The following is a 15567-nucleotide window of genomic DNA, read 5'->3' as shown; positions in this document are numbered from 1 at the left end:
GAAAGAGACAGACAGAGAGAGAGAGATGTTTAGTGTTTTTTCTAAAGTTATCTGAAAAAGTTTATGCACGGAACAACAGACCTTCAGCATGCCTGACGGTTTTGATGAGGTGTGTAGGAGAGACGGGGAATATACAAAGTCTTTCAAAAAAAACCTTTCAGTCTTAAAAAAACATTTCAGAGGGCTTTATTTCAGTGTCAATGAGAGCACAGGTGTGTGTTCTCAGATGTAGGTGGCTTGAAACCTTCCTTTGTTGTGTTAGTATTGTTAACTACCATTGTAGGATCCACAGACAAAACTCTTGAACTCCCACCCAACCTGCCACTCAAAAAAAAGAAAAAAAGACACAATTTATTGTTTGCGCTTCTATTTTTTTTTTAGAGAGAAGAAACACTTTTGTCCCACACATGGAGCAGCATTTCTCTTGTCAGTCTGCTGTGGTGCTCCATAGCTGCTCCTCTTTTGCACCCCTTTATACAAACACCTTCTGGTTATTGTCTCTCACAGACTAAATATATAGCCTATAAATACACAATAATGATTTTCCATGAATTCTTTGTCTTTTCGTCTGTTGGCTTAGGCAACCAATCCGCCATGGCTACATTATTTATCAAACTCATACCTCTCTTTTTTTAAATTAATTCTCCCACAACACAGCATACAGCCACAACAGCAAAGCTTTCCATTCTGTGCAGCCTGTGCTCTGCATAATGTTTCTCACAGGATCACAATGCATGTGTCCTGCTCCTAATAGAGGTGAGATGAGCAACTTCCTCCTGTGAGCCTAAAACATTAAGAGAGCTGCAAAACAGTAATTTTGTGTATATTTAGCTGGGACCCAGTGCAATTACATAAACTGTATTTATAAGCACTTATAAGCTAATTTGCATGTGCACTCCACACTGCAGTAATGGGCCTTAGCTTTCTTTTGCAATCTGTGAAATCGTACATTAATGCAAAATTTGCATTCCCATCTGGAAAATGACAATCATTAACTTTCTTAAGGCTTGACTACTCCAACACCTCCCTGTCTACATTAAAAAAGTCACACTCTAGAAGTGCTGCTTTTTATTGTTTTTTTACCAAATGACATCACACTGTCAGAATTCCTTCCACTGGCTCTGAGGACATTTTAAGATCTGTTTTAAATATATGAAGTAAGATATATGGAATTATTTAGCAAACAACAAATTGATGAATAACTCTAAGTATGTCTTATATTTTAGAGTTGCACAAAGTAGCCAGCCTTTGCTTTGTTGACAGTGCTGCAAACCCTTGGCCTTCTCTCAATGAGCTTCATTCTGTAGTCACCTGAAATGGTTTTCACTTCACAGGTGGGCCTTGTCAGGGTTAATTTGTGGAATTTCTTACCTTCTTAATGGGGTTGGGGATCATCAGTTGTGTTGTGCAGAAGACGTGTTTGTACGCAGCTGACAGCCCTATTTGACAATTGTTAGAATTCATAATATGGCAATAACCAATCAGCTCAGTAAAGAGAAATGACAGTGCATCATTACTTTAAGAACTGAAGGTCAGTCAGTCTGGAAAACCGCTAAAACTCTGAATGTGTCTTCAAGTCCATCAAGCACTACGTCGAAACTGGCTCACACGAGGACCGCCCTGGGAAGATTCACCAGTGCTTCTGAGGATAAATTCACCCGAGTCACCAGCTTCACAAATCGCAAGTTAACAGGACCTCAGATTAGAGCCTAGATAAAAGCCACACAGAGTACCAGTAGCAGAGGAGACTGAGTGAATCAGCCCTTTAGGCCAAATAGCTGCTAAGAAATCACTACTAAGGAAAAGCAACACGCAGAAGAGAGATTTGTTAGGGCCAAGAAAGCCAAGGACTAGACATTAGACCAGTAGAAATCTGTGTTTTGGTCTGATAAGTCCAAATCTGAGATCTTTGGTGACGACTGTCACGTCTTTATGCGTCTTTATGCAGAAAAGGTGAACAGATGGTCTCTACATGCATGATTCCCACCGTGAAGCATGGAGGAGGTGGTGTGATGGTGTGGGGGTGCTTTGCTTTGTTGGGGATTTATTCAAAATTGAAGGCACAATGAACCATCATGGCTACCACAGCATCCTGCAGCGACATGCCATCCCATCCAGTTTGTGTTTAAGTTGGACCATCATTTATTTTTCAACAGGACAATGGAGTAATGGGTAACGGAAAGTAATGGAGTGCTGCGCCAGATGACCTGGCCTCCACAGTCACCTGACCTAAACCCAATGACATGGCCTGTTTTCTAGATGGTACCATGGTGGATCAAGATCTGATGTTATTTTACTACATTAATAGTTCCAACATTGTTTCACCATTGGCTGAAATGTAGCCCCAAACCATGACAGAGCAATAGAATTAACAGAATGACCATCTCTCAGATCTTAAGGACAAGACTTTCAGAAACTGTTCGTCTGCTGTAGATGCTTTTTTAGATCTGCCACATCTTCTATCATCAACTTACCAGTTTCCTCAACTTTTTTTAAGGATATGCTGCATAAAATGCCAACATATGCTAAGTTCTTTGGGAAACACGTGCAAAAATACTATTTCATATCTGTCAACCACTTTTTGTAGATTCTACTACAAAAGTTATCTGTTTTTATTACAGGTTGCTAGTGACAAAGTGCCTAAAGGTACAATTTCAAATTGGTTCTTTGCTGATGTGTGGACACAACTCTGGTTCATCCCTTGAGTTAGGTGCCTTTTTTTCATGCTTGAATGACTCATAGGCCAGTGTTAAGAGGTTTAGCAAACAAAAGACATTTCTCTGAAAATGGTCCGGTCTGGAAAATGGGCTGAAGATAGGTGAAAAAGCAGTCAATATTTAACAAAAGACCTTGAAAGAACTTTTTTTCCCATAAAAAGCTGGTTTCCAGTTATTTCTAACTCATCACACCAAGCAGGCGAAAAATAGCACAATACACTCCATCTCCACAACGCTTACCCATGAATACACTATTTAACAAGTCAACTTGGGGTCCTTGGAGGTTCACACAGAAAGCAGGAGTCTAATGTGGAAAGTCTGTGAAGTAAAAGTGTGCTCAAGTGTCCATGGTACTGCATGGTGGACTTTAGTTTTTTCTTTCTTTCGTTGCCCAGAGTGTGCTTCTCATCTACCACACAATAGCAGAGACTTTTCTACACTGTGGAATTTCAGCATGTTTTGGCAGCCTGTCAGTGAAGTAAAAGGCTGCCTCACACAAAGGCCACGGAGAGCATGGGAGTCAAACAACAACCAAACTCCTCACTGCATAAGAGGAAAACAGCATCAGGAAAGAGAAAAACACACCCTTCACCTCCTTTCAGTGCAGCCATTTAAAATACAGACACTGCTGCATCCATCACTCCATTACTGCTGTTAAACACCCGGGCAGCAATAATGGATTATTTATTGATTTTTGGAATACTGTGTTACTTTGTATGTAGTTATTAATGAGATGAATGATGTGTACCAATGTTACAGTTGTCAGTAGCAAACAACATCAACTTTGTACATACAAAAGAAATTACATTTGGTACAGTAAATCCTAATCTCTTGACTCTTATAAAGACTTTCTTTTTAACTATGAAATGATGACTAGGAGCTGTGTTACATTTGTTGAATCTTGTGTGTGAAAAGGAGCTCTACAACAGCATTTAACCCCTAAATCAGTTTTAATCAGCTGTCAACACACACAAGCACGTGTCTGTATACTTGTAAGAACCCTCACTGACATAATACTAGACTTGAACCCCTAACACTACTTGCCAAATGTCCTGATGGTAACCCCACATTTCAAAAATGTCTTGTTCTACTCGAAAGTTCCTGGGTACTATAATGTAAAAATCTTCCTCAGCCGTGCAACGCATCCGAAAAGATCAAAGAAAAAGAGTGAGGATGGGGCGGGATGGGATGGTGGGAGAGAAAATCAGAGAAGGTGGGAAGGACACAATGAAACTAACGAGTGGGACGGATGAGAAAACAGAGAAAAACAGGGACTGGATATCAACAACACCTGGAAAACAAACAAGGGGGAATAAAGAGGTAAAGCAAACTTGGTGAAGAACTGATTTCTAACTGTTTAAATGATAAACAACAGATTTGGTGACTGCAGACTGTTATGAGGGAAACATCTGTCTCCAATCTCCAATGAGTTCTTTTCCCCAACTTGATTGACTTGATGAGATCCTTTTACCATAATTTTTGGATGGACTTTCATGGCCCTTCCATACAAATCAAATCAACAGTATAACTTTATCTTCATTAAGTTGAGCAAACCAAACTTTTCTTGGCAAGAACTGCTTACATTCACAGAGAGTAACACTTTCCAGAAACATTAGAGTTTTCTGCCAACTGTCTCAACATTCAGGGAGTTGTTTGCAGCCTCAGACAGGAACACAGACAACGAGACTTCAGATTGGGGCGAATGGTGAGATGCCCTATAGCATTTTATCACCAAACCCAGTGAAAATTTACAAACAAGTCTCCAGGGGGCTCCTAGCTTGACGATTTGCAATGAAACTTGGTCACGTACGGCACGAACCACAGTCCACATCACAGGAGTCCTGGATTAACTCAGTCAAGACTTTGTAGCTTATCTGAAATGTTATAGTATGGAATGACAGTGTGCTGTAACACAGCTTGGATCACAAGACTCGCATCCAATCTCCCTGGTTTCCATTACTGCCTCTGGCTAAAGCAACACGGCACAGAAACTTCCCTGATCTGAAAATTATTACTGGACAGCCCGACTAGGATGTCCAACAAAGACTTCAAATAGCTGTAGCGTGATGTATTGCATGAGCAAGAGAAGGGAAAGGTATGTATTTTCACTCTTTTTGCCTGCTCTGCACTTGCTCCTAGATATGCTTTCACATCACACACACGGTGACTTTGCATAGCAAATTCGATGTTTGTGAGTCCCTGCTCATGCTGACAAACTGGTGTGTTTGTCAGACAGACAGACAGACAGACACAGAGACAGTCAGACACAACAAGAAGAAGAGTGGACCTCTTAGTGACCTGTGTTTCTGTCATGGTCCTGCGACCATGACTCAGTGACTTTATGTTTATGTTCTTTATTGTTATTACTTTCATTATTATTCATGGCTGTTTTGGGATGGTTTGTGTTTGGGATTTTAGACACTGGGTTCTGGGTTTGTGCTCCCTTCCTTCCTTTCCTTCCTTTTTTATTTATTTCACACTTGGTACTACAATCAAACAAAACAACCACATCTTCTGTCAACAAAACACAACAACCATGTGTGAAAAGGAGCAGGAAGAAGAAAATATTCTTATTAAACCCTGCCCCCTATCTACCATCGAACTTATATCACCGGTGGGCACCAAAAATCAGGAACAAACTAATATTGACATTTCTCTCCGGTCGAATCCCAAACCAACATCACATTCATTCGCATTCTTCATACTGAGTTATCGTTTTAAACATATAACACTTTTTAAAACATTGTAAATTTATACAATTCTTTAAATCATAATGAAGTGAATTCCACAGTCTTATACCCCTAACCGTTGTGCTCATTAATCTTTGTGTAGTCCTGGCTAACTGATGTTTAAAATAAAATTTCCTTCTATTCTCTTCTCCCCTTGAACACATCAAAAATACTCTTTGTAACTTAAAAGGCAAAATATTATTTTTAGCCTTAAACATAATTAATAATGTCCGTAATTTCACTAAATCTCCTAATTTTAATAATTTTGATTCTATAAATAATTTATTTGTATGTTCTCTATATTTAACATTATGAATTATTCGTATAACTTTCTTCTGTAATAGGTTTAAAGGTTTTATGGTATTCTCATATGTATTCCCCCAAACTTCAACACAATAGTTGATATATGAAAAAAACAAAGAAAAATATAAAATACGCATTGTTTTATAATTTAATAAATCTCTTATACTACCCAAAATATAAATACTTTTGACCATTTTCTTTCTAATATGTTCAATATGAGATTTCCATGTCAAATTCTCATCCACTATTACACCCAAAAAACGAAATTCAGTAACTCTTTCAATCAATTCTTCCTCTATAAACATAATGACTTTATCCTCCTTTACACGATTGCCAAATATCATATATTTCGTTTTTGTCAGATTCAAAGATAACACCCTCTGTTGGTCCCTGGTGTTAGTGTTCCCCTGTCTCGTCAGGTTAATCAGGTCCAGCTGTTTCCCCCACCTGTGTGTGATTTCCCAGTGTCTCTTTGTGTATTTATAGTGTGTGATTTCCTCTGCTCCTCGTCGCGTCGTCTGTGTTCATACCTGGTGTAATCCTCTGCGTGCTCTCCCTGCTGTTCTCCCTGCTGTTCTCCCTTCATGTTCAGGTTTGCCACTCCTCTGTGTAGTTTATCCCAGTTTAGTTCATCCTTAGTTCTGTTTGCCATCTCCACTTTGTGTTTGATATTATCAATAAATCACCCTCACACCTGAATAAGTGCTGCGTTTTGGGTCCTCCTTCCACTCTCCACACGGCCGCTGCCCCGGACCGTGACAGTACGACGCGACCACAACATGGACCCAGCAGCGCTTAACCTGTCCAGGGAGCTACGGGAGACGCTCATCGATGCCACACAGGAGCTGATCGACCTGTGGCTGGAAAGCCCGGGTGGCACGTCCCAGCGCGCTATAGAGAGGCGGCTACAGCGTCTGGTGACCGGTCTCCCATGGCTTCTGGGCTCGCTCTGTTCGTGGGAGCGGGAGTTTCTCCTTTTGGACCTTGGACTACACCCCCCGTCTGCATTCACTTTCGAGCAGCCCGATGCGGTGAGTGAGCGGGATGCATTGCTTTCCCCAGTTTCCGGGACTTTATTTTCTGGGGCTATTCAGAGCGGGATGGGAGACTGTACGGGTCGCTTACCTACCTTCGTGGTAACGGATCCTTCCCAAGTGGGCGTGTACAAACCCTCTGTAAAACCGAGAGACTGTTTCTCTGCCGCTCCTTCTGAGCCAGGACTTTATTGCCATTCTCCGGCTCAGTTCTGTGTCCAGCCACAAGCTTCCCAGTCTGCAGCTCAACCGTTAGCCTCCCTACGGACACAATTACCGGTTCTGCCGCCGCTCCAGTTAGCCACTCAGCCACCACCACCGCTAGCCTCGCTACAACCCATAGTTCAGTTAATGGCTGAGTCACAACATTCACACTATTTTTCCACCGCTGTTTCTAAGCAGGGAGACGAACTGTTTTACAACGGACCTGTTCCTCAAAAGTTGGCAACAATAGAGACTGTTGCTCACTCCGGGGCTTCCCCAGAGGCTGGGTTACTGCCCTCAGCTTACTCTGGACCCCTGGAGGCCAAGATGCCAGCTGTGAACTGCACCGGGCTGTCACTGCCTGAGCAGGGTCAGTGCTCTGCGCAGCTGCAGCCCTCCGTATGTGTGCCAGAGGCCCACATGCCTACTGGTTTTGTTTCAAATGTGCCAGAGGCCCACATGCCTACTGGTTTTGTTTCAAATGTGCCAGAGGCCCACATGCCTACTGGTTTTGTTTCAAATGTGCCAGAGGCCCACGTGCCTACTGGTTTTGTTTCAAATGTGCCAGAGGCCCACGTGCCTACTGGTTTTGTTTCAAATGTGCCAGAGGCCCACGTGCCTACTGGTTTTGTTTCAAATGTGCCAGAGGCCCACGTGCCTACTGGTTTTGTTTCACGTGCACCAGAGGCCTACATGCCTCCTGGTTTTGTTTTGTGTGTGCCAGAGGCCCACGTGCCTACTGGTTCTGCGGCTGTTTTCGCTGGGGGGCCCGAGGAGCCCGTCCAGCCTCCTGTTTCGCCTGCTGGGGGGCCCGAGGAGCCCGTCCAGCCTCCTGTTTCGCCTGCTGGGGGGCCCGAGGAGCCCGTCCAGCCTCCTGCTTCGCTAGCTGGGGGGCCCGAGGAGCCCGTCCAGCCTCATGCCACACTGACTGCCACGTCGGCTGGGGGGCCCGAGGATCCCGTCCGGCCACCTGTGGCTGCTTCTCCACCTGTGGCTGCTTCTCCACCTGTGGCTGCAGCGCTACCACCTGCTACTGCCACGCCTCAGCCTGAAGCTTCAGCTACGGCGTCAGCTTCGCCTAGCCCAGCTTCAGCTACAGCTTCATCATCGCCCGGCCCGGCTTCATCCACGCCCGGCCCGGCTTCATCCACGCCCGGCCCGGCTTCATCCTCATCCTCGCCCGGCCCGGCTTCAGCTACAGCTTCATCCTCGCCCGGCCCGGTTTCATCCTCGCCCGGCCCGGTTTCATCCTCGCCCGGCCCGGTTTCATCCACGCCTGGTCCGGCTTCATCCTCGGCTTCAGCCTCACCTGATTCTGGTCCAGCTTCATCCTCACCTGGCCCAGCTTCAGCTACGGCTTCAGCTACGGCTTCATCCACGCCTGGCCCGGCTTCATCCACGCCTGGCCCGGCTTCATCCTTGGCTTCAGCCTCGCCTGATTCTGGTCCAGCTTCATCCTCACCTGGCCCAGCTTCAGCTATAGCATCAGCTTCGCCTGGCCCGGCTTCAGCTACAGCTTCGTCCTCGCCCGGCCCGGCTTCTGCTTCAGCATCGGCTTCGCCTGGCCCGGCTTCAGCTACAGCTTCGTCCTCGCCCGGCCCGGCTTCTGCTTCAGCATCGCCTGGTCCGGCTTCAGCTACAGCTTCGTCCTCTCCCGGCCCGGCTTCTGCTTCAGCATCGCCTGGTCCAGCCTTCGTGTCTGCATCCTCGTCTGGTCCAGCCTCCGTGTCTGCATCCTCGTCTGGTCCAGCCTCCGTGTCTGCATCATCGTCTGGTCCAGCCTCCGTGTCTGCTTCATCGTCTGGTCCAGCCTCCGTGTCTACTTCATCATCTCCGCCTGCTACGGTCCCGGCTTCCGTGCCCTCAGCCTCGCCTGGCCCAGCCTCGTTTGGGTCTGGAGCTAAACGGCCGTTTTCTGGACCGCTGGCTAGGCTACTGGCCGGGCGCCGTCACCTGAGCGGCCGCCGTTGCCTTCCGCACGGCCGGCCCCCGGACCCTCTTCGCCTGAGCGGCCGCCGTTGCCTTCCACACGGCCGGCCCCCGGACCGCCATTGCCTGAGTGGCCGCCGTTGCCTTCCGCACGGCCGGCCGCCGGACCCTCTTCGCCTGAGTGGCCGCCGTTGCCTTCCGCACGGCCGGCCCCCGGACCCTCTTCGCCTGAGCGGCCGCCATTGCCTTCCGCACGGCCGGCCTCCTGAACCTTTTGTGCGCCTCCACGGCCTTCTTCGTGGCCGGCCTCCTGAACTGTCCCATCCCGGCCTCCTGTGTTATCGGGCCCCTGGCCGGCCACCTGAACTGTGTTTTGGACTCTGCTCCCCTGTGAGTTTTTTTTTGTGAACATTTGTTTGGGACTCTGGGGCCTCCGTCTTTGGTCTTGGCCCGGTCCCTCCGTCCTGGGCCCCCTGCTGCCCGCCCGGATCTGGTGGTGTGTTTCTGTGGCTGTCGGGGGCCAGCCCTTGAGGGGGGGGTACTGTCATGGTCCTGCGACCATGACTCAGTGACTTTATGTTTATGTTCTTTATTGTTATTACTTTCATTATTATTCATGGCTGTTTTGGGATGGTTTGTGTTTGGGATTTTAGACACTGGGTTCTGGGTTTGTGCTCCCTCTGTTGGTCCCTGGTGTTAGTGTTCCCCTGTCTCGTCAGGTTAATCAGGTCCAGCTGTTTCCCCCACCTGTGTGTGATTTCCCAGTGTCTCTTTGTGTATTTATAGTGTGTGATTTCCTCTGCTCCTCGTCGCGTCGTCTGTGTTCATACCTGGTGTAATCCTCTGCGTGCTCTCCCTGCTGTTCTCCCTGCTGTTCTCCCTTCATGTTCAGGTTTGCCACTCCTCTGTGTAGTTTATCCCAGTTTAGTTCGTCCTTAGTTCTGTTTGCCATCTCCACTTTGTGTTTGATATTATCAATAAATCACCCTCACACCTGAATAAGTGCTGCGTTTTGGGTCCTCCTTCCACTCTCCACACGGCCGCTGCCCCGGACCGTGACAGTTTCTTTTTATTTGAAAATGTGTGTGTGCTTTGACATGGTGTATTATTAAGTTGTCAGCTACCTGGCAGAAGCAAAGAGGTCAGAATTACTGCCTTCTGACAGCTTCATCTATTTGGCTTCAAAACACGCACTCACACACACACTTGCTGTGGACAGAGGTTGAGGTGGTGGTGGTAAGCTCAGGAGCTTTATAGCCTTGGAAAGCATCTGCGTCCTAAAGTTGTCAGTATGCTTCAATCAAAGTGTTTGTTTGAAACCGCCTCCTCCCACGCTTTTGCTGTGGAAAATTTTAGGGCTGCAACAACTTTTGCAATTTTCCAAAGGCTGACAATCTAACAAACAGCACTTTCCTTCGCTTTTTTTCTTTCATTCTTTACAAAGGTGAGGAGTAACCTACAAGCTAGACGAAGCTTGAGCTGCACTGCATCATGCACATGTTACAGTCCTCACTCTATCAAATTTGGTCTTTTTGAGATGCAAAATTTTCCACCTCTCCCTCCAACATGCCAGTACCTCTTGGTGCTGCTGGATCACTACCTGCTGTTTCCACTCCTCCACTACCCCTACAATCCACATATAGGCTCCCCAGCAGTGGCAAAGAAAGAGAGAAGAGTTGAGATGCTGAGAGAAAATGATGCGTACGTGGACCCAGATCATTAAGCGGCCAGCAGGGGAGTGGGGAGGAGGGACAATTGTGTTCAGGCATGGTGCAAGGCAACCATGCTCAGTCTGAGTACACACAAAATCCACTGCCAATTCCTTATTGTATAGTGTTGCTTTTTTCTTACTTTCAAAGTCTGTTTTCTCCAAGGAAACATGGTAAGAACTTAAATGCAGTCTTTTTTTTTTAATCTGATAATCGCCTACACAAGGTGCCCTGTTATTATTTGCCTTTCAGTGCCAACTAATTCCCTAATTGCACAGCAAACAAGGCTTTAGGCTCTCCTAAAGGGTTGTTAAGCAGCAAAGGAAAAGAGCTCTGCATAAGTGGCTAGTGGTTCTCCCATTTCAGTTTCACATGCTAACTGTGTGTTAGTGGTTGTGCTAGTGGATATTTGCCGCTGTGCATTTGCTGCAAACACATGAAAGGGACGAGTCTATTCTTTAAAAATACACTGTCATGTTATGTTTCTAAAGGATTATCTGTAGTATGAAACTGCTGCACACTCACTGGCTAACGACTTGCCAATCACAAATTTCACAATCAGACCTCTGACATCTTGTAAACATCTCAAGGAGCTTCAGAAACCAATGGGTAATTTCATGGTAGCCAAGTCCATCATCATTATAGTGTCCACGGATATATACAGTGGGTGGAGAACACTGAAATTCAGAAAATTACTGTCCACGTTCATGGTACATCTCTAATTATTACCCAGTACTTAGTTATAATCAGTGTAGGAACTAGCGCGTTATTAATTAACGCATTACAGTAACTACGTTATTATTGTGGTAACGAGCACGGTAACTAGTTATTATGCCAAAATCAGGAACACGTTAATCGTTACTGGGTTTTAGATAGGGTCGTTATTCATTATTTCATGTGTTGCGTTCGACTTACCTCGGAAATCGGGACACGGACCTGGGAATAATGTTACACTTGAGTAAACGGCTTTCTGGTTAGCCTCGTCAGAGAAGTTGGGATTCCAATATGGCAATGCCCTCGAAAACGGTTGTTTTGCTAGCCCTCTACAAAAAACAAATTACTACTAAACACATATGTAGCCATAGCTGGACTCAGTGAGCCAATGGAGATTTTTCATTTTTTCTTTTCTTTTTTTTTTCCATAACGGTATAAACAATGAAAGGTGGTGGATTGACCAGATGCTGGCAGATGTGTAAAAATAACTCAATTGTTTGGCGGTGGGTGGCTATCACGGAGCTTCCACAGATTCAGTAACATTAGCAAGCGGTGGAGGCCAGCAGGTGGATGAGGGAAAGGTGAGGTAGGAGGAGAAGCGACGCGAGGCGGCCGCCGGTCCAAGTGTAAGGTGAACTTCAGGTAAGAAGTTATGACCTGCAGTCTATGTGGGTCAGATATAAACCAAGTTTAGGTGCAGTTTATTTTCATTGTGCTAACATTTTACAGTCAGTTATAATAACTCATACTGCATACAAGCTAGCATGACGGAGTTTATATACTGCTAGGGGGGGGGGGTGCTATGATGTTACTGATAGTGAACTTTATTTTAAGGTTTAAGGTTAGTTATTAGAGTTGCCAACCGTCCCCTAAAAAATGTATTCAGAGAAAATATTACGCGTTTACAGTTTGTCCCATACTTTGGCTACAATGAAAAAAAAAATACACAAAGCTGGATTTATTCTGTCTTTACGCTGCACAGCTGCCTCTTCTTCTCTCATCCTCTCCCCATCCCTCTTCTGTTGCTTCTTCAATCATGAAACTGATCAATGATCAGTTGACCGGCTTTTCTGTCGCAAGTCCCGTCTCTCTTGTTTGTTTATCGCCCACTTTGCGCCAACAGCAGCACCTTTGAGCTTGATTTATTTAATATTACTTTCTAGTATCAGCTGATGTTTGCTGAAGCCACAGGTGTAAAAGCTGCTGGTCATATTATCAATTTGGATATGTGATGAGAGGGAAACATGAAGATGAAACCAGGAGATGTCCTTACTGAATCATTAGAGCTGAACAGGTGATGGAGAAACAGGTTCACCTTTTACGTGACATGAAGGAGTTGAAGGGAAGTTATGGTAAATGGACTGATTCTTATATAGCACTTTTCTGCTCTTCTGGAGTACTCAAAGCGCTCTATACAACACGCCACATTCACCCAGCCACACCCATTCTGACAAGCACTACCTCTATATTGTGCACTATACTATATACTCACACACATTTATACTCCGATGGATGCATCGGAGAGCAACTTGGGGTTAGTATCTTGCCCAAGGATACTTGGCATGCAGACTGGAGGAGCCTGGGATTGAACCTCCAACCTTCCTGCTCTACCTCCTGAGCTACAGCCACCCTGAACTGTTTCTGAGAGACAAATAATACCAGGATCCTTTTTTAGACTGACAGCTGGTAACTGTACAGAGTCTAGCAAAGTTTTGCCAGGGGGGCAGGTAGGGCATTAACAGGGAAAAGGGAAAAGGGGGGCACAAAGAAATACTTTTCTTTCTTATTCTCATGTGTTGTAGATAGTTCAGGAGGTTAACTCAAGCATGCAGTTTGGGGGTTTTGGCTAAGTACTGTTTAGAATACCAGAATAGGGAGGGTGGTATAGGTTTAAGTTTATTAGATAGATAGATATACATCACTGTCACAACAGCGTTTGTTTTCATTCAAAGGCTTTATGATTTTTCCTATAATTTCCTAGCCAAAATGCCCAGGACCGATTTTTTGTCCCAGTCCAGCCCTGTATGCAGCTCATCTGCAGTCTGGAATTTCCCACATCTTCCTACTCAGAAGGCAGAATTTCCGAGTATAATCGAAAGCACCACGACTGCAGTTTCCGTGTTGGATGTAAAAAGTGCACGTGACGCTGTGACGTAGGCTAGAATCATGGCGGCGGTCAACGACAGTCCAGGCGTGGGATTTCTGCACATTATTTTTTCCTTTCTGTTGGTAGGTGGCATAGTGCACTTGTGGCAGGATAGTGCTAACATGTAAGCAAGCTAGAAGACTGCCATCCTTGCTGGTATTGCAGTTAGGGAAGCAACACATTAATAAGAGAATTCTGAGTAAAACCAAAGTTACTTTCCCTAGTAACTACTTACTTTGAAAGTAACGAGTAACTTTAAGTAACTGAGTTACTTTTGATAGAAGTAAATAGTAATGTAACTAAGTTACTAATTTAAAGTAACTTACCCAACACTGGTTATAATTAATATTAGGTGTTATTCTTGTATTGTCATTTGTATGTCAGTTGTAATTACTAACAAATAAAAGTCACTTCACTATGTCTACATTCAGCCTGGCACCACATTTGAAAGGTGGCACTTATAGGGACTTACCTGTCAATGATGCCACACATGTCAATCTGCAAGTGGCTGTAGTTTCCCAGCAGCCTTTGCTGCACTTTGATCAGGTCAACAGTTTGGTCATCCAGATTCAAGAGACGCATACATCCTTGAAATGTGTTGAAGGGGTTCTTGCACTTTTGAGCGCTCTCCCCAGTGGGACAACCTGAGAAGGGAAAAAAATCTAATGGTTGGACTTTTAAATTATCCAAATGATTCCACATGATGTCGATACAAAAATTCAGAGATAGATTTTCTCCAAAGTTTTTCTCAACAATATTTATTTCCATCCTTCCTGAGAATGATCTCTTCACATCTTAATTAGGTGCAAAAATACACCCCCAAAAAAATCTTAATTCACATTTTTGATTTTAAAAAAAATTGCACGTTATAAGACATTCAGAAAACCCCCACAGACGTCTTATAAAATCCAGCTCACAAAAACAAACATTAGCATTGTGGAAACAAAGAAACAGTTTGGGGTATGTTTTTAATATCCCTTGTTTTTTTGTTTTGGAACAGGAGGTTGTTTTGCATCGTACTACATCACTTCTGTTTTGAGCAACACCCTGTAAGCAAGAACTGAGGAGACTAACCTCCGCGGTTTTAAAAGCAAAATATTTTCTCATTCCTGTTGGGCTGTCAGCTGTTTAAGAGCTCAGTGCTTCCTTTGCTGTATTTTTTTTGTCATGATGCTCCAAAAGATTTTCAATGGGTCGTGACTGCAGTTAGGTCGACTTTGTACCCCTGACTCTTTTAGAATACAGAACCTAGCAGTGAACTACAGGGACTAGCTGCGAATGAATGCAAACAAAGTCAGCTGGGACAAACAGGCACTACAACTGCAGCTGTCATCTAAAAAGCAGCTCCTTCTGAATATTATTAAAAACTTTTATATTATGTTTTATTATTCATCATCATTCATAAGCTTAAATAAACACTCTCAAGTCATTTTACACTCTTCAAAGTTGTAGAATGATCACACCTCTGAAGACTGCACCTTTAGGTTTTATAAAGACTAACAGATTGTTTGGAAATGGTATGGGTTTCAAATATTTGTGATTACGTTTTCACAGAACTCTACTCTGTGATAAACTAAGTACATGTCAAGATTCACGAGCTTTAAGAAATACGTTCAGCAGTATAACTGCTGGTCATTGTACTGTTGCACAACCCAGATCAGCCAAACTTAATGGACATCTCAGTGACTTCAAGGGGCCCAAGTCCCGTTTTTACAAAATAAGCCCAAATCATCAAACTTCCACCACTGTGCTTGACCATTAGTATGAGGTGTTTGTGCTGATATAATGTGTTTGGTTTTTACCAAATGTATTGCTGTGCATTATGGTCAAACATCTTGATTTTGGTCTTGCCTGCCTGCAGACATTGTTCCAAGCCTTCGAAACAAGCTATACTTACTTTTGGGTTTTCGTAATTGAACTGTTATGAACTTTAACATTTGACATGCTGACTGAGGTCTGTAGTATCTTCCTGGAAAGATTGTGTTACCGTGTTACCATACTGTTGTACTACAGATCAGCAAACTGCCAGGTCTTCTGCTCTGATAGAGTTTACACTTGCTAATGACCAGCTGAACTGATTAG

General features: G+C 44.5%; 1 protein-coding gene across 2 annotated transcripts in view; it reads right to left on the bottom strand.

Annotated features, from left to right (window-relative positions):
* Positions 1–15567, bottom strand: part of LOC309691999 (contactin-associated protein-like 4) — a 125382-nt gene that overhangs the window by 35312 nt on the left and 74503 nt on the right. For both annotated transcript variants that reach the window (XM_082510100.1, XM_082510099.1), the window contains exon 10: positions 13958–14129. In XM_082510100.1, coding sequence (XP_082366226.1) covers positions 13958–14129 — 172 coding nt within the window. The remainder of the gene's footprint in view (positions 1–13957; positions 14130–15567) is intronic.

Source organism: Aulonocara stuartgranti (assembly GCF_965226115.1).
Source record: "Aulonocara stuartgranti genome assembly, chromosome: 17".
NCBI classification, from domain to species: domain Eukaryota; kingdom Metazoa; phylum Chordata; class Actinopteri; order Cichliformes; family Cichlidae; genus Aulonocara; species Aulonocara stuartgranti.
This window is presented reverse-complemented; position numbering and strand designations above follow the sequence as displayed.